The sequence below is a fragment of the Crinia signifera genome, chromosome 6 (assembly GCF_055691185.1).
Source record: "Crinia signifera chromosome 6, ASM5569118v1, whole genome shotgun sequence".
Classification (NCBI taxonomy): Eukaryota; Metazoa; Chordata; class Amphibia; order Anura; family Myobatrachidae; genus Crinia; species Crinia signifera.
In genome coordinates, this window is record NC_139222.1 from 216,870,681 (window position 1) to 216,892,453 (window position 21,773).

General features: G+C 45.5%; 2 protein-coding genes across 5 annotated transcripts in view; one reads left to right on the forward strand and one right to left on the reverse strand.

Annotated features, from left to right (window-relative positions):
• ENDOV (endonuclease V) overlaps nucleotides 1-21,773 on the reverse strand; it is a 133,849-nt gene that overhangs the window by 80,239 nt on the left and 31,837 nt on the right. The window lies entirely within an intron of this gene.
• Nucleotides 60-21,773, forward strand: part of LOC146008962 (uncharacterized) — a 105,251-nt gene continuing 83,537 nt past the window's right edge. Inside the window, exons 1-3 of one of the 2 annotated variants that reach the window (XM_083148840.1) lie at nucleotides 60-123; nucleotides 15,982-16,629; nucleotides 21,459-21,613. In XM_083148840.1, coding sequence (XP_083004966.1) covers nucleotides 16,591-16,629; nucleotides 21,459-21,613 — 194 coding nt within the window. In that variant the 5' untranslated portion in view covers nucleotides 60-123; nucleotides 15,982-16,590. The remainder of the gene's footprint in view (nucleotides 124-15,981; nucleotides 16,630-21,458; nucleotides 21,614-21,773) is intronic. The other variant, XM_083148841.1, reaches the window with a different exon arrangement.

Consider the following 21,773-nt stretch of genomic DNA (forward strand, 5'->3'; position numbering starts at 1 on the left):
CCACCAGACCGTTTCACTATAGGACGGGTTATATCACATCACATGATCTACTCCCAATCAGCAAGCAGCAGTAATTCCCTACAGTTTGTTGTTGCCGGAAGTGCTGTAGAGGCGGATTTCTGTGTGAGCATATTTTCTCGTTCTATATAACTGATCTCTAGGCCAAGGGGGCTACTCCTAGACGACGTGGTGAGGGGGCACAGGTTGTGAGCTTTCAGTTCAGGAATAGTATAGTAACGTAGTCATACCATACTTGCCTACCTGACCCTCTTCATGAGGGAGAAAATGCTATGCCTGGACTTCTCTGGTAATTTATGATTGCCACGCCGGTGGTGAGCTAGTTAATTGATAAGAAAGGTGGTGATGGTAATCATACATTACCAGGGAAGTCCAGGGACAGAGCATTTTCTCCCTCATGGAGAGGATCAGTTAGGCAAGTATGAACTTAGTACTTATCATTTACAGCTATTTACAAAAGGAATAACATTTGCAATTCACATTAATACCTTTACACAAAACTTTTTCTTATCTAGGAACAATGCACAATTCCAAAATATTCCTTGTGCATGTAATGAAGATTGGGAGAGTATAGTAGTATTTCTAGGTTTGGTAAATGTTGAGCTCATACTTGCCTACCTGACCCTCTCCATGCGGGAGAAATGCTCTGTTCCTGGACTTCCCTGGTAATGTTTGATTGCCATCACCTGTGGTGAAACACCTTTACCTAGCTCCCCACAGGTGATGGCAATCATACATTACCAGGGAAGTCCAGAAACAGAGTATTTTCTCCCGCACGGAGAGGGTCAGGTAGGCAAGTGAGGTTGAGCTGCATTTCCTACAATATCTTTGTTCTCTGACTGTAGTATGTAGGGTTACCACCCGCCTGGGATTACTCCAAACAGTCCAGTAATTAAGACTGGAGTCTGGAGGGGTGGAGTTCCTGTGCTAAGCAATATATGGAGTTGGGGCAGCAGGGAAGAGAGTGGTGGGCAGCCTTGCTGTGTTCAGAGTAGGTCTACAGATATTTCAAATCTTGCAGTCAATCAGGAGCGGCAGTGGTGGTTCCTGATTGGCTGCTGGATGCTCCTGAGATGGTGCAAGATTTGTAATAGCCGCAGTCCTGCTCTGATACAGCCAGCTTGACCACCACTCTCTACCAGGCTGTCACCACTATGAAAGAATTGACCTCTCCCTTGGCAATGAGCATGTAATCCCCCATGGTATCAAGCAGGAAGCCCCTGGCATCAAACATTTAACCCTTGGCATTGAGTAAGAAACTCCTAGAAATGAGCATGTAGGTAAACTGCACTTATGTGGCATAATATGTAATAGCCTTTCAGTGTGTGGTATAATATGTAATGGGCCTCATGGTGTGTGGCATAATGTGTAATGGACATCACTGTGGGGCAGATTTATTAAGTTTAGAGGAGAGATAAAGCGGAGAAAAGGTAAAAGGAGATAAAGCACCAGCCAATCAGCTGTGTTTGAAAAAGACAGTTGGGAGCTGATTGGCTGGTGCTTTCTCTCCTTTTACCTTTTCTCCGCTTTATCTCCAGTTTATCTCTTCTCCAAGCTTAATAAATCTGCCGATGTGTGAGCTGGGATAGCATACTTATTTACATAAAGCACTTTCTTTACATAAAGGAAATTAATTCTGTAGATATAGTCCAACAGTGCTGGCTCTTGGATTATGTAGTCACTGTGTGACTCTGCTGCTCTAATGTGACCTTCTGTGCATCTGACAGATGTATAACATTCTTTGTTATGGTTGCTCACTATATATTGCCATATTTATGAGTGTGCTTACTGTTAAGATTCTACTTCATAAAAAGTATTGTTTATTCTAGCACCCTGCACCTTCTTAAATCCATGCAGTTCCTCTTTCCTGTCTGGGGTGTCACTCTCCACTGTGGTGTTTTTAGCACAGTTTGATTTGTATTTCTCTACAGAAGTACAAATCAGACTGTGCAAGAAACACCACATTGGAGAGTGACATCTCAGGAAGGAAAGAGGAACTGCATGGATTTTGGAAGGTGCAGGGTTCTAGAATAAAAGGAAATAAATCTAAATTACTTTGACACTGAGATTACAGCTTCTCATTGGTCATTTTCATACATAAATGAAAACCATATGAGTGCTACAACTTTGAGGGGTAATTTCAATTAAGAGAGAGTTGGGCCCTGTGAGTGCCCACATCATGGTGGGGTATGGATCATTGGATAGACATCAATTAGGTCGACATGACAGAACGTCATCATGGGGTTAGGTTGACAGGATCATTAGGACGACATGGGGAAGGTCGACAGTCAAAAGATCGACATGGGATTTTTAACTTTTTTGTCCAGAATTTTGACACATTCGATATGTACACTAAAACGTAGAACCACATCCCCTTGTATGGCTCGCTGCGCAAGTCCTGCTTCGAGCACACTATTTTATTTTCCCACCACACCCTAGTGGATGGTAGGGCATGAAACACCGCCTGTCGGCACATGTTGGCTAACCCCATGTCGACCTTGTGGTGTTGACCTAATGCTTGTTTGTCTAGTGACCGTATACCTCATGGTGTATAAATGTCAGACTATCCTGTAATTGAACCATTTGTTTCACTGTGTGTATCAACAGACCAATCATTCTTCTGTAGTTTCAATGCACAAATTAATTTAACTGTGATGAAATCATTTTTATTCAATCCGGGATTCCGTCTGTCATAATGTCCTGGCAGTTGGGATCCTGGCCGTTTTCGCAGGCTTCTGACATTAACTGGACTGTTGGAATTCAATGTACCGACAGTCGATTGTCAGAAAGTCCTGAATTGATTTTGAATCATCGATGGTCGATGAACACTAATGCACAGTACTAATTTAATAGCTAAATGGCATATGGGTCAAAATAATATTGCTGTCAAAGAAGATCGATATTATTTTTCGATATTCTGCGTTAATTGCAGACATGGCGATCCTGCTTCAATCCAAATGATTGTTGCATAACCCACATTTGTCAACCGCTATCCTTGCATGCGCACAGCGTCTATTCACGGACTACAGGGGGGGGACTCCCAACTGCCCCCCCCCCTCCGCGGGCCACTGCCGGCCGCGAGAGGGACGCGGGAACGTCCCCAAATACCGCGATAAGCGGGACAGTTGGGAGGCATGCAGTAAGGATGGAGCGCAGTTCAGTATTTCTACTTTGTACAGTATTCTTATGCCCCTTTCAGACCGCACTTTGTAAACGGTATATTGCTGTTTTTTTACCGTTTTAAAACGGTAATATGTGCGGTCTGAAAGGTGCAGGACCACTTAACCGGTTAGAAAATACCGTTTTTTCTAACCGGTTAAAATGCAGGGTCCTACCCGTTTCAGAACCGGTATTTTAGGCTCAAAATCGGTTCTGAAACGGTATTTAGGACCCAGCCAATGAGCTGGGTCCTAAATGCAGCGCAGTGAATATTTAATGAGCGCTCATTAAATATTCACACCACTGGAGCCGCCCCGCGCGCGCGCGCGTGCCCCTCCCCCCCCTGTGTCGACCTACCCCCCTGCAGCCGGTACCTCCGTTGTGGATCCCGGCACTGCAGTTCTGTATGGTCGGAAGCACTTATGAAAAAAAGTGTCTTTCAGAAAATGGCTGCCCCATAGGAAAACCTGTTTAAAAAAACTGTCTTTCGTATGGGGGCAGCCATTTTCCAAAAGGATCCACAACGGAGGTACCGGCTGCAGGTACGGTACAGTACGGTACGCGCGGGGGGTCGTCGACACGTGCGGGGGGTGGATGTCGACACACGCGCGGGGGGGGGGGGGGAGGAGGGGGGAGCTGCACGGAGGGGAGGGCTGAAGGTTGCACTGGCTTTGACCCTGTATTTGGAAAGTTTCCAAAAACGGGTCTGCCAGTGTAAAAAAATCGGCACTTAAACGGTAATATACCGTTTAAGAGCTGCGGTGTGAAAGGGGTTTTATCTGGCAGACCCGTTTTTGGAAACGTTTTGAAATACAGGGTCAAAGCCAGTTTTGCGGTCTGAAAGCAGCATAAGTGACTACATTTTTGTGACTCCATGTACTATTCAACTTTTAGACCCTCTCCATTCCCTACCACCACCAGCTTCTCCTCATCACCTCATGCATGTTAAATGGCATATTGAATAGATGAGGGACTGACCCTCTTAAAATCCTAAAATTCCCTCAGGAAGAAAAGGTTTGAAAGTAACCTAAACTCGGAGAATCAAAATCTTCTGTACATGCCTTTCCTTTTCTGACAGTTAGTTTGCAACCAGGCCTCATAATACTACATCTTTCCCTACAGATACATCTACCCAGTTTGTTTTATGACCTAAACCATTGCTAAGGAGGACCGGCATGCTCTAGTCTCTGTTTCAAATAACTTTCAGGCAGTAAGAATGATTGGAAAACTTAGACAAGTATTAATGAAAGAGTTTATTGTAAGAGCAAAAGGCAGCTTGGTTCTGGCCAGATGCAGAGATTACACACAAAGCTTGGCTGCTTGGTAACCCCCGGGCACAGTGCCACACTCACCTATGGCCTACTTATACTCTGTCACATTATATGCCATGTAGCTGGAGAGGAGGCAAAAGCAGCGATAAGATTATGCAAATGTAATAAAGCAATAAAAAAAATAGCAGTGGTATAAAAAAAGAATGTGGAATTGTGGTGAAGGTAAATACGACAATGACAAAGCATTTGTATGAACAGCTCTATGGGACCAAATATATATTTTGGTTAAGATCAAGTGTAGTATTTGTTCCTATGCTGGGGGTCTGGTAAACTCTTGGTGGAGAATGGAGAACCACTTAGGGGGGTATTCAATGTTTAGGTCACGGCGTTCAAGCTTGCTCGACCGCCGTGACAATGTCCCGTTCTCGGTCAGCTTGCAGATTCAATGTCCCGCCTGCCAGGCAGTGAGAACGGGGCATGGCCGCGAGTTGCGGCTGGGAAGAGGCGAGCTGCAGCCGGCAGCTCATAACTTCCCGGCCGTTCTCGGCAGAACGAGCCCGACAGCTAGTGAGGTCGGGCTCGTTCTGCTGAGAAACCCTGCTCAATGCTGTCGGGGAAGACAGCATTGAATATGGCCTGGTGGCCATCTTCCCCATGGGGATATGGTCGCCGGCGATTGAATACCCCCCTTAGTCTCCCTGAGGGGTTGGTTGCCAGAAAACCGATGTGATGCACTTGGTACCTACTGAGCCAGGGGTAAACCAAGGTTGTTGAACAGCACTGGGTTTCACTTATTAATGGTGTAACCTACACATGTGTAGTTCCAAAATAAACTATTTATTATATATAGAAAATTATACAATTCACAAATAACACATATAAAATACAATAATATGGGTGTTGGTGGAATGCACAGCACACCCTTGTATTGAAGGGTGGAAATTAGAAGGCCAATGCACAGTCAACTGTACAATCAGGTTCCCTTATAAGTTATCAAAGCTGAAAGTGGGCAAAGGTTTAGGCCCAGAGATGCATAGAGAGTTCCGGTATAATTCCCAGCTAGGGGTTGGTATGAACCCCTAGCTGGGATCAGATGTACCCAAAGGTCAGGTTCATCTGGTATGGTCGGCAAATTAGCATGTAGTCCTTGCATCAGCTGGTATGGAAATGGAGATTGAGAGTGACAGCGACCTTGGTATTGGTGGAGCTGGTCTGGAAAACAGCACTGTATAGTGGCTAAACACGTTTCCATGTGTAGGCTCACACCTACCTCAGGGGCATACTGCTCCAGTAGATGCATGGACTACTCAATCGATGGATAGAAATGTGTTTTCAAGTTGTTGTTTTTTTTGTTGTTTTTTACTTTAAATGCAATCTACAGCAATTATAAAAGACCATAACTTATAGAATGAGTGGTCTATATTTGACCATAAACAGTTACTATTTTTTAAGGTTAGCCCCAAAACCTTCTTACATCTTTTGATGAAATATACAATAATGAATTACAAATGAATATACATTTTTGAATATTGTCTTTAAATGTATGAAACACTATCCTAAGAGTGACTGTGTAATTGGAAATTAGTATAAAAAGTACTGGACAGCTTGTGTAAATGCCATATTATAGTGTCTACAGTTGTGCACACATATGTCACTTAGTTTATTTTGTGATTTCCAGTATGAAAATATTGCAGAAAGTAAATCCTACATGTTATGTAAATTGAAACCAATAGATTTCGCTGTGATCCTCTTCAGAATAACATTTGCTTTCAAATAAAAATGTAAATCCAATAGATGGTGCTGTAAACGAAAGACAACATACATACATTTGTAACCAATAGAGGGCGCTGTAAACTAAGCACAAAATATATATACCGTACGTTTCAAACCAATATAGGGCGCTATAAACGAAATACAAGGAACCGTTTTCAAGGTTACCAGTTGTAAAGGGGATCTTGGTCATGCGGACAAATAGACGCGACCGGAAGTGACCGGAAGCTGAGGCACACGCAGTGCAATTCCGCCGCTGTATACATTGTCTCACCAATGGGAGGAAGCCCGGGAAGAAGGGTAAGTCACCGGCCGAAGGTCCGACCGTCTCGGCTGGCCCCTGCTCCACTGCCCCTTCTACGACACCACCAACGGTGCCCGACCAGGACCATTCCAAAGGCCTCCCAGCCCTGGAGCCCTGGATGAGGCAGACCGTGGTGTTGAAGTTTAAGGAGTCGGATGGACAGGTGCCGGACATGTCGATCGACACCTTCGGCAAGAAGATGGTTCTCGACCAGGGATTCACGAGGGCTGAAACACTCAGCATTCAGAATTACCTGAAGGGGATCTTCTACGTCACCTTCACCTCCATTGCCATCTGTAAGAGGTACTGGGAGGCAGTGAAAGCGGCGAGACCCGAATCCCCTCTCTCTCGCTTTGTGGGCAACTGCCCTATCCAAAGGGAGGAGAGGCGGGTGACGGTTTCAATGCGCAGCCCTCACACGCCAGCCGGAGACATTGCCACATTTCTGGGCCGATTCTGCACGGTCGTGAGGAACCCCACAAGGATCATGACCGATGATGGATTCTGGTCCACGAAGTGGGCAGTGATCGTCCGGCTGCACAAGGACACCTCGTGCCCAGAAGGAGTAAAGCACCTTCCACAGTGCTTCTCCCTGGGGGGAACAGCAGGACTTCTCCATTACTCTGACCAGCCGCGCAACTGCAGGAAGTGCAGCGGGAAGGATCACATGGCGAAGGACTGCAAGGTCCTGGCCTGCAAACATTGTCACATGGCTGGTCATGAGACAAAGGATTGCCCCACGAAGATGACCTGCCACCTGTGCGGCAAAGTGGAGCACGTCTACCGGGACTGTCCCGACAGAGTGAGATCCTACGCCGCAGCAGTATCGGGTGTGGTAGCCCCTGCCAAGGCACCACCCAAGCCTGCACAGAGGAAGCAGATCCAGCAGAAACAAGGCGGTAAGAAACCTTCCCCTCCCCCCACCATTCCTAACCCTCCTCCCCTCCCTCCCACTGTGACAGCAACCCCCACCCCTGCTGCTCGCACCACCCCTCCTCCCTCACCCTCCCGACCTGTGATCCAATCCACCCTTCTTCCCACCACCCCCTCTCGCCCCCTCCCTGTCCCTCTCCTCTCCGAGGAAGAGTTTCCACCACTTGCCCATGCAGGAAATGTACAGCCGAGAAGGAAGAGGAAGGAGTTAGACAGCCCAGCTGCTGACCCAGAATCTTCCAAGAAAGCGGCAGTCGAATCGGTCAAGCCAGACCAGGACTCCCTCACCCTCGAGGAGGAGATGGAGGCATATGCAGAGGTCTTCGAGGAGAGTGGGGTGCCTGAGCTTGACAGCCTCAACAACATCGACCAACTGCTCAACAACATCGAGACACCCCAGCAGGGAGATCCGGTGGCCGACCCAGAGGAAGCACCTCCCGATGGGAGTGGTAAAGTATACGTATCGCCACAGTAACCTTTTTCTCTTAACAAATGGTAGCTTTTAATCTTTTTACCATTAATGTAAGGAGCATTAAGGATAAGAACAGACGTCAATCTATTTTTACCTTTCTTGACACTCAGAAATGTGATGTGTATATGTTGCAGGAATGCTCTCTCCCTTTCTCCAGGTCCTACAGGCACCTGGCCCGGCAGTGGTCCCATGGTCCATCCTACTGGTCCGGTGGAGGTGAGTGCAGGTCTGCAGGGGTAGCAATTCTTATTAGGGGCAGCCTCTTCACGTTAGATTCTGTTCAGGAGTTTGTCTGCGGCAGATTGCTCGTCGTAGATGGGTCCTGGGCAGGTGAGCCTATCAGGCTAATCTGCGTGTATGCTTCACCCTTTAAGAATGAGCGTTTGGAATTATTCCAGACCCTGCGGACCCAGCTCGCCACCACCAGGGCTGTAGTGATGGCCGGGGACTTCAACTGCCCGATTGAAGGGGATGGTCGAAGCACCTGCAACTCTGCGAAGCTGGACATCACGTCCAACCTGCTCAGGGAAATGGTGGCCGAAGCATCACTGCGGGACGCTGTGGGCTCCATGGGGGCTGGCTCCGTGAATTTCACGTGGAGCCGCCCCGATGGCTCCGTGCGTTCCCGCATTGACTTTGTGTTCACATCCCGGGCAGTGCAGCAGGTTAGGCATTCTATGGTTCCCTGCTTCTTCTCTGACCACAGGGCCATTCTCTTCCAAGGGGTTCTGGGCCATGGTTTTCCATCTGGCCCAGGCTCCTGGAAGTTAAACTGTGCCTTACTGGAAAGGGAGGAAGTACTGGCTGAGCTTAAGGATGCCTACATCACATGGAAGAATGACAAATGTTATTTTGACTGTATGTCTGATTGGTGGGAATATGCCAAATCTAACATCCGCAGTTTCTTTCAGGCTAAAGGACGTATCCAGGCATGCGACCGTAAGAGGAACCTCAGAAAACTGCAGCGTGAGCTCCAGTCCCTGGTGGACCTCCAGCGGTGCGGCTGGGACGTGAAGGACGACCTGGACGAGACCAAAAAGAGCCTGAAAAGGCACTTTGAGGAGGAGTCCAGACGCATCGTCTTCCGTTCCAAGGTGGAGAATCTGGAGAAGGGTGAGACGTGTTCTTCCTTCTTTTTCAGGAAACTCCACTCTGGCCATACGCCCCTGACAGAGCTGCGTGATGAGAATGGCATCCCCAGACAGGGGAAGGAGGGCGTGATGAAGGTCGTTCGCGACTACTACAGCGACCTCTACTCCCCTAAGACTACAGACACAGATGAGGCGGATAAGTTCCTGTCAGGTATCACTAACACTATTGATCCTGCAGGTAAATCAGCCATGGATGCTCCCTTGGCGTTGGAGGAGGTGCTCTCTGCCGCTAAATCCTTTAGGCAGGGCAGGACTCCGGGCAGTGATGGTCTCCCAGCAGAGCTTTATGTTGCGCTGTGGGATCTCATTGGCCCGGACCTGCTCGAGCTGTACGAGGAGATGGTGGTGGAGGGCAAAATGCCTCCTTCGCTGAGGGAAGGAATGATCACGATCTTGTACAAGCGTAAGGGGGAGAGATGTGACCTGAAAAATTGGCGTCCCATCTCTCTTCTGAACGTGGACTACAAAATCCTCGCCAAGGTACTGGCCAATCGGCTGAAGGCTGTCATTGGGCAGATCGTTCACCCAGACCAAACCTGCGCCATTCCCGGCCGCAGAATCGCAGACAGCCTTGCCCTCCTCAGAGACACGGTCCATTACGTGAAAGACCGTAATGTGTGCACAGCCCTGATCAGTCTTGATCAGGAAAAGGCCTTTGACCGTGTCTCCCATGAGCTGATGGGCAAGGTACTGCGTAAATTTGGTCTTGGTGAGCTATTCTGTTCGTATGTTAACCTGATGTACCTTGACATTTACAGCTCGGTGTTGGTGAACGGCTGGAAGACTGACCCCTTCTCTGTTATGTCTGGGGTCAGACAAGGCTGCCCTCTTTCACCTCTTCTTTTTGTTTGTGTTATAGAGCTCTTCGCTGTATCCATCAGGCAAAATCAAGAGATCAGAGGGATCACCGCACCGGGTCCAGACCACCCAGAGGCCAAGTGTTCGCTGTACATGGATGACGTCACTGTGTTCTGCGCAGACCAGAGATCAGTGACAGCTCTCGTCCAGACCTGCGAGGACTTTGGCCGTGCTTCAGGAGCAAAGGTTAACCTTGGGAAGTCAGAGGCTATGCTCTTCGGAAAGTGGCACCTGTCATCCTCCGCCCCATTTCCCTTCACGGTAAAGCCAGACCTCATCAAGATCCTTGGTGTCTGGTTCGGAGGAGATGGAGCGGCCCTGAAGTGCTGGGATGAAAGACTTGCGACAATGCGTCAGAAACTGGGATTGTGGAGTCTCAGAGACCTTACCATCGAAGGGAAAACACTTGTGCTGCGGAATGAGATTCTTCCTGTTCTTCAGTACACCGCCCAGGCCTGGCCACCTCTGGCGGCGATCTGCAAGGCCATCACACGGGCTGTGTTCCACTTCATCTGGGGCTCCAAAATGGACAGAGTCAAGCGGATTGTTATGTACAAAGATCCCCTCAAAGGTGGCAAAGGCATTCCAGACATTCCAACTATGCTGAGAGCCTTCTTTGCATGTAACTGTATCCGCAGAACTTTGATAGACAATTGTGCTGGCTCTGCGGGGAACTCCATGTCCCGCTTCTTCCTCCTACCAATGTGGAGGACCCTTAAATGGGACAGCTCCATCCCTTACAACTGGACTACTCCATGGTTCTACCTGGATGTGTCCAAGTTTGTGAGGGAGCACCAACTGGAGGGATTGAAACCCGACTTGTGGAAACCTAAAACTGTCCACAAGCTCATCAGAGCCAAAGACGTCATGGAACCGATTTCAGGGCTCCCTTCAGCAACTGCCAAGTTTGTCTGGGAGTATGTGGCCTCCAATAGGCTCACAAATAGACACAAAGACTTGTCATGGATGGCCATTCAGGGGGGCTTACCTCACCGGTCATTCATGCACTCCCGAAACTTGTGTAGGTATAGACATTGTCCCTGGTGCTTTGTGCATGAAGAAACCTCCATGCACATCTTCTGGGACTGCACCTACGCACAGTTGTTGTTGGATGCCCTAGAGACTGAATTCAAGGACTCCGTGCCCAGGAACTGTCTTTCATACCTTTCGGTATTGTATGGACTATTCCCGGGCACCCACACGTATGGGGCGACCCAGGAAGCCTGGCGCCTTATAAACTGTGTTAAGGATGCTTTGTGGTTTGCCAGAAATCGACTCATATTGAGGAGGGAGAGAATGTCCGTTCAGGACTGCCGCAGGCTGGTTCACAGCCTGCTCAGAGACTATTCCATTCGGGATAGCCCTGAGGAAGAAGAGGACTAAACCCCTTTTCTTCTGGTCCTTTCCCCTTGTTTGGACTGTTTTATAAGACTTTGGGACCGTGGCCCCTTCCCCCTCACTTCACAATGTCTGTTGTTTTGTTGATGTATTTCTATTTATTGCCCTCCCCTTATATATGTCTGTCTGGTCAATAAAGCTTCGGGCATGTGATTCCTCCTCCCCCACCCCCCACCCTCCACACCCATAGTCTTGTATACTGTTGTGTAAATGTTACCGTTAGAATGCATAGTGCATAGTATAGTCTATAGTGTGAGTTTATCTTGTACTGTATTTTATAATATGTACTATACTGTCTGCATGTGTACTGTGTTTTGGCTGTGCTGCGACACGGTATATGTGTGATATTTGTTATCGTCTGTTTTTTGCATTCTTTATGTACAATAAAGACCTGCTTTTTCAATCAAAAATACATTGTCTCACCAAAGGATGATCACACTTCCGGTTTTGAAAAACCGGAAGTGGGAGGGGGAATCGGTATAAAACCCATCTAATGCACATAGTCAGTTGAGCCCTGATGAAGAGACATCTGTCTCGAAACATGTTGACTCAGAACTGAATGTGCATAAGCTGGAGGACTGCAATTTGGATCGGGTGAGTGTATATGCGTTGGTCCACTTTTTCCAGGATCCGGAATACCGGTTAAAGTTGTTGACCTCACATTATCACCATCTGTAACCTCACTGTAGTTCAAGCAGCATATTTTATTAATTTTGGACTTTTATTCTGGACCTTTTATTTGAAATTGATTGCTGTGTATTTGAAATAAAATATTTGTCGAAAAAAAGAAAAGGAAGAGAAAGATACCTTTTTATGCTTCACACAGCTACTGACATCGTGAGTACTGGAGCGTTATCCTGCAAAAAAGATACCTTTATATGTGTATCTATCCTGTTTGAATAGTGAGTTGGGTACGCCCGATCATTACATCTTAGGAACTTGAAAGATCTCCATTTGATCTGAAGTTAAATCAACAGAATATAACCAATTGTATACATTCTCTTTTATATATTCTGTGAAACTTCCAAGAGGAAAGGAGAATCAAGCCTAAACAAAGAAAAAGAAAAAAGCATCTTTAAGAAAAACCCTGCTTCCGACAAGATAAGGGAAGTATTTTTGCAACCTTCCCTTACCAGTCTATGTCTGTATAAAGAGCACCTATATTCTGAATTTCACATCGTTCTAGACCATATATTCATATAGGGTAAGACTCCAAGAAAATTCTGAAGGGCGAACTTGAAATCGTCTAGCGCTACGTTAACCTTCCTATCTATTCTTGTTTTGAAATACAACATACATTTCTAAGCAATAGAAATGTAAATCCAATAGATGGTGCTGTAAACTAAAGACAACATATATTTGTAACCAATAGAGGGCGCTATAAATTAAAGACAACGAACATACATTTATTCTAACCAATAGAGGGTGCTGTACACTAAAGAAAGCATACATACATACATACATACATACATACATACATTTGTAGCCAATAGAGGGCGCTGTAAACTAAAGAAAACATACAATACATTTGTAACCAATAGAGGGCGCTGTAAACTAAAGACAACGAACATACATTTCTTCTAACCAATAGAGGGTGCTGTACACTAAAGAAAGAATACATACATACATACATACATACATACATACATACATACATTTGTAGCCAATAGAGGGCGCTGTACACTAAAGAAAATATACAATACATTTGTAACCAATAGAGGGCGCTGTAAACTAAAGACAACGAACATACATTTCTTCTAACCAATAGTGGGTGCTGTACACTAAAGAAAGAATACATACATACATACATACATACATACATACATTTGTAGCCAATAGAGGGCGCTGTAAACTAAAGAAAACATACAATACATTTGTAACCAATAGAGGGCGCTGTAAACTAAAGACAACGAACATACATTTCTTCTAACCAATAGAGGGTGCTGTACACTAAAGAAAGCATACATACATACATACATACATACATACATACATTTAGCCAATAGATGGCGCTGTACACTAAAGAAAATATACAATACATTTGTAACCAATAGAGGGCGCTGTAAACTAAAGAGAACATACATACATTGCTAACCAATAGAGGGCGCTGTGGTAGTCTACAAAACAGTTACTTTGCTAAAGAACAAATGCATAACTATCAGATGGTGTTTTGCTCCAGGGATACATGGTGTATAGCATTTGATATTGTAATCCACTCCGAGTTGCATCTTCCAGACAACTGAAGAGCAAATGTTACACAAAGTACAAATACTTTATTTTTTTATTTCGTTTTTTAAGTTCTGACTGTTTAGGAAAATAAAATTTCTTTCAAATTAGAGACTCGTTATTAACTTTATTAGCTAATCTGTATCACCAGCTGCACTGTACGGTTAAGTTTAAAGCTGTATAATATCGGGAATGGATCATTGGATAGACAGCAACTAGGTTGACACCACTAGGTCGACATGCATGAAGGTTAACTGGGCCATTAGGTCGACACAAGCATTAGGTCGGCATGGGGAAGATCGACAGTCAAAGGTCAACATGGAGATTTTCACTTTTTTTGTCCCGAATTTCGACACTGAACCATAGCACCGCGTCCCATCGTATGTCTCGCACTTTATTCTCTCACCATGCCCTAGTGCAGTGGTTCTCAAGCTCGGTCCTCATGACCTCCCAACTGTGCACGGTTTCCAGGTCTCCCGGCAGGTGCACATGTGCACTCATTATTCACTGACTCATTTTAAAGATCGCAGGTGGTGCTAATTATTTCACTTGTGATTCTGTGTGGAGACCTGGAAAATGTGCACTGTTGTGGGGTCCTGAGGACCGGGGGTGTGCCCTTTCACACAGAAAAAGGACCCGTGTTAACACGATGTTGACTATATCGTCAACATCGGAAGGCATATCTTACCGTGTGTTCACACTATATCTCTTTGTGCACATTTTATTTATTGAAAATCAGATCTTTGTTCTACATAAAGAAAGCAAAAACAGATGTTTACAATTGAAACATATATACCGTGCCAGAACACAGCACACATGCATACAGTATAGTACATATTACAACATGCAGTACAAGGGAAATATTATGGCGCTATGCAATCTAATAAACAATCAAAACAGTATACAATGTTAGGGGTGTGGAGGGTAGGGGTGGTGAGGGAGGGGAGATCACAAGCCCAAAGCTTTATTGATCAGACAGACCTATATAAAGAAAGGGATGAATAAAACAGTCAACATCAGAGGAAAGGGTTCACTGTCCCAAAGTCTTATAAACTAGTTCAAACATCAGGAGAGGGCCAGAAGAAAGGGGGTGGGGGTAATCCTCTTCTTCCTCTGGACTGTCGATGATGGAGGAGTCTCTAAGCGGGCTGTGAAGCAGTCCTGGGTGGACATTCTCTCCCTCCTCAGTATGAGGTGATTCCTGGCAAACCGCAAAGTGTCCTTAACACAGTGTTTATAAGGAGCCAGACCTCCTGAGTTGCCCCATATGTGTGGGTGCCCGAGAAAAGTCCATAAAGTACCGAAAGGTACGAGAGGCAGTTCTTGGGCACAGAGTCTTTGACCTCACATTCCAGGGCATCCAACAATATTGGTGTGTACTATAGCTACAGTCCCAAAAGAGGTGCATAGATGTTTCTTCGTGAACGAGGCAACATTTGCTCCCCCGGCAGAGCAGCATGGTTTTGTCCATTTGCTAAAACATGTGCTTTGCGATCAGGTCTGCATAACCCCTCAGTTGTTAAATGTATGTTTAATAATGTTTTTAACATGCTATATGTTGTGTTCTGTACATGGTTGTAGAATTGCACTTTTAAATTGCATGGAGGAAGCATGGTACTTGTGTAGTTTCACTGCGCCGTGCTACTTCCGGTTTTTACGCTCAGCAAACTATCTAACATAAACTAACTTAACTCCATGCCAACATGGATAGTTCATACCCCCACTATCCATGTTGGCATGGAGTTGATTTTAGATAGCGTAGCGAGCCACCGAGCCCGCAGCGTGGGCGAGTGAAGCGCCGTGAAACTACACAAGTACCGGAAGCATTAACAACAAAGGTATTTTGGTTTTAAAAAGTAGTGAAATTTGGAGACAGTTCATGGGACTCACATAGGAAGTGATATGCTAATTATCCTCCTAGTGCAGTGGTTCCCAAACTGTGTGCCTAGGCTCCCTGGGGTGCCTTGGGTTGGTGGACCAGGATCAATTCATATTATTAATGGTCAATGTAACAGGCAAAACTAGTGCTGGTGGCTGCCAATCATAATATATGTGGACAAACAGGAGCAATCCTGTCCCTCACCAGATAACTGTGACATATACACACAATGCACTTAATTTAATATTTTTTTTTCTAAATTTCTCGATAAGAAGCTTTTGGCCTAGGGGTGCCTTGAAAACATTTTGATGCTCTAGGGTGCCGTGATTCAAAAAAGTTTGGGAACCACTGTCCTAGTGTGAGATGATCATGTTATATTAACACATATAGGTTAATCAGATTGGGCCGAGGACAGGAAAGTGGTTGGATTGTATGTGGAGGGGAAGCAGGGAATTGCCTGATCCATGTAATTTGTATTTATATTTTCTTAAATAAATTTTTTTTTTTTTAAAACAACGGTTTCTTCATCTTGTGTCCAACAGGAATACAACACAAGAAGTCCCATTCTCCATCTGATCTGGTTTGAGCCAAGCATATCCAAGCTCCACCCTAAACAGGCCTAAACTCCACTCAAAACATGCCAGGACAGTCATCAGTGATCAGGTGATCAACAGACACCAGTCAGGAGGTGTGTCGGCAGCATGTCGTCATATTCAGCAGTAAGTATTTATGTGCCGTGGTAAGAAAATAACATGGTTCCAGGTGTCACGTGGTAGGAGCTTGGTGGTGGCTGCAATACAACCTCCCTCTGTGCAGTGGGTTGAGTCAGGAACAGGCAGTTACTCACAGTAAGAGGAAATCCCGTATTGGCCAGGTCTTGTGAAATGCAAACCCAGATTGTAATGGCTTATCATGGGCAGCGAGAGTCCCTCTGGTCACAGTCAACAGAAGTTTTTTAATTTTATCTGTGTCAATGACGACACCTAAGCATGTGGACCCGCAATTAATGTACTGCTTCATTCACCATGCTTCAGGCCAGGGGCCCCGCAATGCTGCTGCAGCGTTTTGGCACACGTTACTGTTTACAATCGGAGTCCACGTGGATGGTCAAGTAAGGCAAAGCATTCAAAGATGGAATAAAATCAGGATACATGCGAGGATACAGATTCTCTGGTCACTCATGTAAACAGGTTAGTTAAATGGCTAATGCCCTTCATTTTAAATGCACACACACCGTAGACTAGAACAATTTCCAGAGAGTGGTGTCTCACTTATTTTGTCCCCACAGTAGTATATGATGCAGATGCCTGCAGTCTCCTGCTGTTACCTGCTGGCATTGCAAATGTACGGACACATAGTAGACTAGAACAATTAGGAGCCAGAGTGATGTCCTACTTACTATGTCCCCACAGTGGTATATGATGCAGATGCCTGCGGTTACCTGCTGCCAGTATTAGTGCCCTGCGCCATGGATATGCCCCACTGATGGCACCACAATGTGTAGTCAGTCCTGCACTCCACAAGTCCAGCCACTCTCTTCTACAGAAATCATCCCCCCTCGTCACTTGGTCTTATACCCTCCCCTCTCTATTCATATTCCAAGCAGGTCAGTCAGGGGGTCAGAGAATGAGGTGTGGAGACGAGCTGTCTGAGTCAGATTACCTGCAGCTCCATACAGAACTCTAACCTACTTACCCTAATCACATCTGATGGGACAGTCAGGGGACCTAGAACAATGGGGTTATTTACAGTAAATAACTCTCTGCCCAGGACTTATTCCTGGTAACAATTACATTTGCTCTAAAATGAAAATGTAAATCCAATGGTTACAGTATATGTGGGTCAACAGTCACCAGGTCGACTACTAATGGTTGACACCTGAAAATGGCAGACATGCCAGTTCAACTTTACCAGAAGTGTACTCCGTCCCCTCGCATGACTCTCTACACTCACCATGCTCCGGGCACCTCACTGTGCTTGGCACACTATTATATTCTCACTCTACTCTATTCCTACTTGGATAGTAAAGTATGAACCATGTCGGTCTATATAACAACAAAATGTGAAAAGCTTATGTCAGCCTTTTGAATGTCGACCGTGTACATGTCAACATTAAGCTTGTGTCGACCTTCTGTCAATGCTAACCTATGGTTTGTCGACCATTTCCAGGTGTCAACCTAGTCACTGTCGACCAATAGTGGTCGACCTAGTGACTGTCAACCCAGGGACCACATACTAAACCAATAGAGGGCTCTGTAAATAAAGAGAACATGCATATATTTCTGACCAATAGAGGGCGCTGTAAACCATAGACATGACATACATTTCTGACCAATAGAGGGCGCTGTAAACTTAATACATGACACATACATTTCTGACCAATAAAGGGCGCTGAAAACGTAAGATAACATACATACATACATACATACATACATACATACATACATATATATTATTATTACTAGTTATATAGCAGCGCTTTACAGAGAATATTTGAACATTCACATATTATATTTCTGACCAATACAGTGTCCTGTGTTAGTTGGGTCACAATATCCACAAAACCGTTTACTTTGCTGTAGAAAAGATGAATAACTAACAGATGCACCAGGGATATATAGTATGTACAATCTGATAAATGTGAGCCACTCAGATGTGCATCTTCCAGATAACTGAAGAGTAAATGTTACATAAGTACAACATAAATACTCTCTATTTTAGGAAAATGTGATTGCTTTTACGTAGGGATGGCCATCTGGTCATCAATAGTGTATTACTATTCAGTAGATCACCGTCATGTTTTTACAGATCGGTGGTCATCCATTGGCCTGTGGGAGAATTAAAATATAGGGGCGGGGCTTTGTGGGCATAGGGGGCGGGGCTATGCTCCGTGTCACGGCCCCTTGGGGAAAAGGCAAAAACAATTTAAGCTCGACATCGATGGTTATCTGGTTTTCCCCATCGATGGCAAAATTATTTGATATTGGCCATAAGCCATCGATGATTTCTAATCATCGATAGTCGATGGCCATCTCTACTTTCCAGTTACAGACTTGTTTTTGACTCTAGGTAGTAGCTTATATTAATTTGTGTCACCAAATGTGCTGTATGGTTAAGTTAAAGCTGTAAAATATTATTGACCATTCCAAAGACCCAGTCAATCACCAGACTATATATACAGTGTGTTTTCTGTTAATATAATTTCCAATTTAATTTTCATACTTCTGCGCACAGAGAAGCAACAGCTTGCGAAATCACTTACTTACTAAATGTTCCATTAAATGTTGTTACTGATTCTATAGGTGCTTATCAGTATAAATGTGTATACTTTATATGACTTATGTTTTCAAAACTTATTTTATAGTGAATGTATCATTTTAGTAATAAATAATGTTTGTTATTACCTTACTTTTCTTGTTTTACTCTAAAAACTGTACTTCATGGTAACAAATATTACATACATGTAATATGTATTGACCATGACTCCATTAAGCCAGTGGTTCCCAAACTGTGCCCCACAGCTCCCTGGGGTGCCGCAGCACAGTGACGGGAGCCGCAGCGCCAGTGTCCCTAGAAGCAACCTCTTGTAATAATTGATGCCGGGTGAGTCCGAGGAGTGAGCGCCAGGAGAGGGGCTGAGCACCGGGAGGGAGGCAGGGACTGAGCGCCGGGAGGGAGGCAGGGAACTTTGACAACTTGTTAACCAGTAAAAGTGCAGGTGAAAATGGGGAGATGGGGAAAGTGTACACCGAAAATGGCAAAGTAACTGCCTATACTGTTCTACAATGTTAAAGTGGAAATTTGTAAGGGCAGTTTTGGAAAAGTAAAGGCTGGAAAAAGGGGGTGTGGACATTAAAAAGGGGGTGTGGACTCACGTGTAGGGTCCCATGCCATATACCTCTTATACACACACTATGTATCATAATATGTAGGACCACTTATACTATTTAGGGATCCGATACGTAATCCCAGCGGTCGGAATCCCGACACTGGAATCCCGACCCCCGAAATCCCGACATGGGGGGGACGTGGATCGCCCCCCCCTTGCGGGCTCGCTGCGCTCGCCACGCAGCGGGCCCGGTGCCTCGCTACGCTCGGCACGCTATTTTATTCTCCCTCTATGAGTGTCGTGGACACCCACGGAGGGAGAAAGTTTCGGGATTTCGGCGGTCGGGATTCCAGTGTCGGGATTCTGAACGCCGGGATCCCGACCACCGGCAAATTGACCGCATCCCCTATTTAGCACTAGCACCCCTTACACATTGTGCCACATGTAATGAGCCACAATTCACATTATGCCGCACAGAATGAGACAAAATTCAGGGACACAGAGAGGGACAGAGTAGCGGAACAGACATTTGCGATAAGCCTGTAGAGAATTATCACATGTGAATAAAAGGATAGCTGCAATAAAGCGGTTCCTGAAAAAAAAAAATAATAATTTTTACTACTTTTATCGGGAAGACAGGTTATTATATCTAATGCTATGATGTACTAAGCCTTGGTGAAAGATAAAGTCCCAGTCAATCAGCTCCTAACTTCCATGTTGCAAAATAACAGGAGATGATTGGTAGTTTATCTCTCTCTACTTTACAATTCTCCAAGGCTTATTACATCATCGTCATCGTTATTTTTTACCAATAGAGGGTGCTGTTGTAGTTGAGTCACTTGAAACCTACATTTTACTTTGCTGAAAACCTGTGTAAAACCAATAGAGGGAGCTCTGCTCTAGTTATAGCCTTTTTTATATAGGATTTAACACATTTGTTATTGAACATTGTAACCAGTAGATGGCACTACAGACTGTGTACAAGTAAGTGTGTTACTAGAAGCATAATACAAATAGGTCACGGGTCCAGGCTGCTTTGGAGAAGATGTTATTTCTTTTTGTCGGAGGCTTTTTTTTTTTTCATTTTTATATAATAGCTTATTAACCATCTGTAGGACGGAGTGACAAAGGAGACAAATAATCCCTACTTCCCAATGTCATGTCCAGACAGTAGTTATTAGTGACTAGATAGATACAGATCTGGTTTCAGGTTGTATTTGTGATATACAGATGGAGCCATCCTCGTCTAGCCGTCTCTGGCTAGCCATGGTGAGTCATGGACTCATGGCTATCCAAGTCCTACTGTTCAGGGGGTTAGCAGAGTAATCCTGTTAATTAATCCGGAACTTGTGTATTTGCAGGGCACCCAATTTACATACGTACGGCACCATATGAAAATATTGCATCGCATGCAATTTTGTGGTGCTATGGGATGCGATTTTCGTTAGTTAATTTTTAGTGCACCCCTGCCCGCGGATCGCATCGGATGCCATTTGCGGTATGGTGCGGTGCGATGCGATTTTTCATTGTATAAGCACCCATGCGATGAGATGTGATGGTACTTCATTTTAAAAGCACCCATGCACACCCCCACTATCCACATCACCCCGAATCATGGTGAGCGGACGCGAGGGGCGGCGGTACGCGTCCTCCGACCTTTTCATACCCCCACTATCCACGTCGGCGTGGAGTTGAGAATAGAAAGTGTGGCGAGCGCAGCGAGCCACCGAGCCCGAAGCGTGGCGAACGGACGCGGACACCTGTGAAGCCCGCGAGGGGACGCGGATACCTGTGAAGGTATCCGCTGCGCTCGCCACACTTTCTATTCTCAACTCCATGCCGACGTGGATAGTGGGGGTATGAAAAGGTCGGAGGACGCGTACCGCCGCCCCTCGCGGGCTTGCTGCGCTCGCCACGCTTCGTGTTCACGTTTATAGTGGGGGGGGGGGGGTGGCGTGGAGGTGCATTTAACATTGTAAGCTCCCATTAGGGTGCTTAAAAGCACCCTTTAGGGTGCTTATACAATCTTTCATCGCATAGGGGGCAAAAATCGAATCGCATCGCATGTCATCGGGTGCATGGCATGCAATGCGATGAAAACATCGCGCGATCGAGATCGGGGGCGCCGCCAAAATACACAAGTACCTATTTTTCTTTAAAACAACGGTTTCTTCATCTTGTGACCAACAGGAATGCAACACAAGAAGTCCCATTCTCCATCTCTTCTGGTTTGAGCCAAGCATATCCAAGTTCCACCCTAAACAGGCCAGGACAGTCATCAGTGATCAGGTGATCAACAGACACCAGTCAGGAGGTGTGTCGGCAGCATGTCGTCATATTCAGCAGTAAGTATTTATGTGCCGTGGTAAGAAAATAACATGGTTCCAGGTGTCACGTGGTAGGAGCTTGGTGGTGGCTGCAATACAACCTCCCTCTGTGCAGTGGGTTGAGTCAGGAACAGGCAGTTACTCACAGTAAGAGGGAATCCCGTATTGGCCAGGTCTT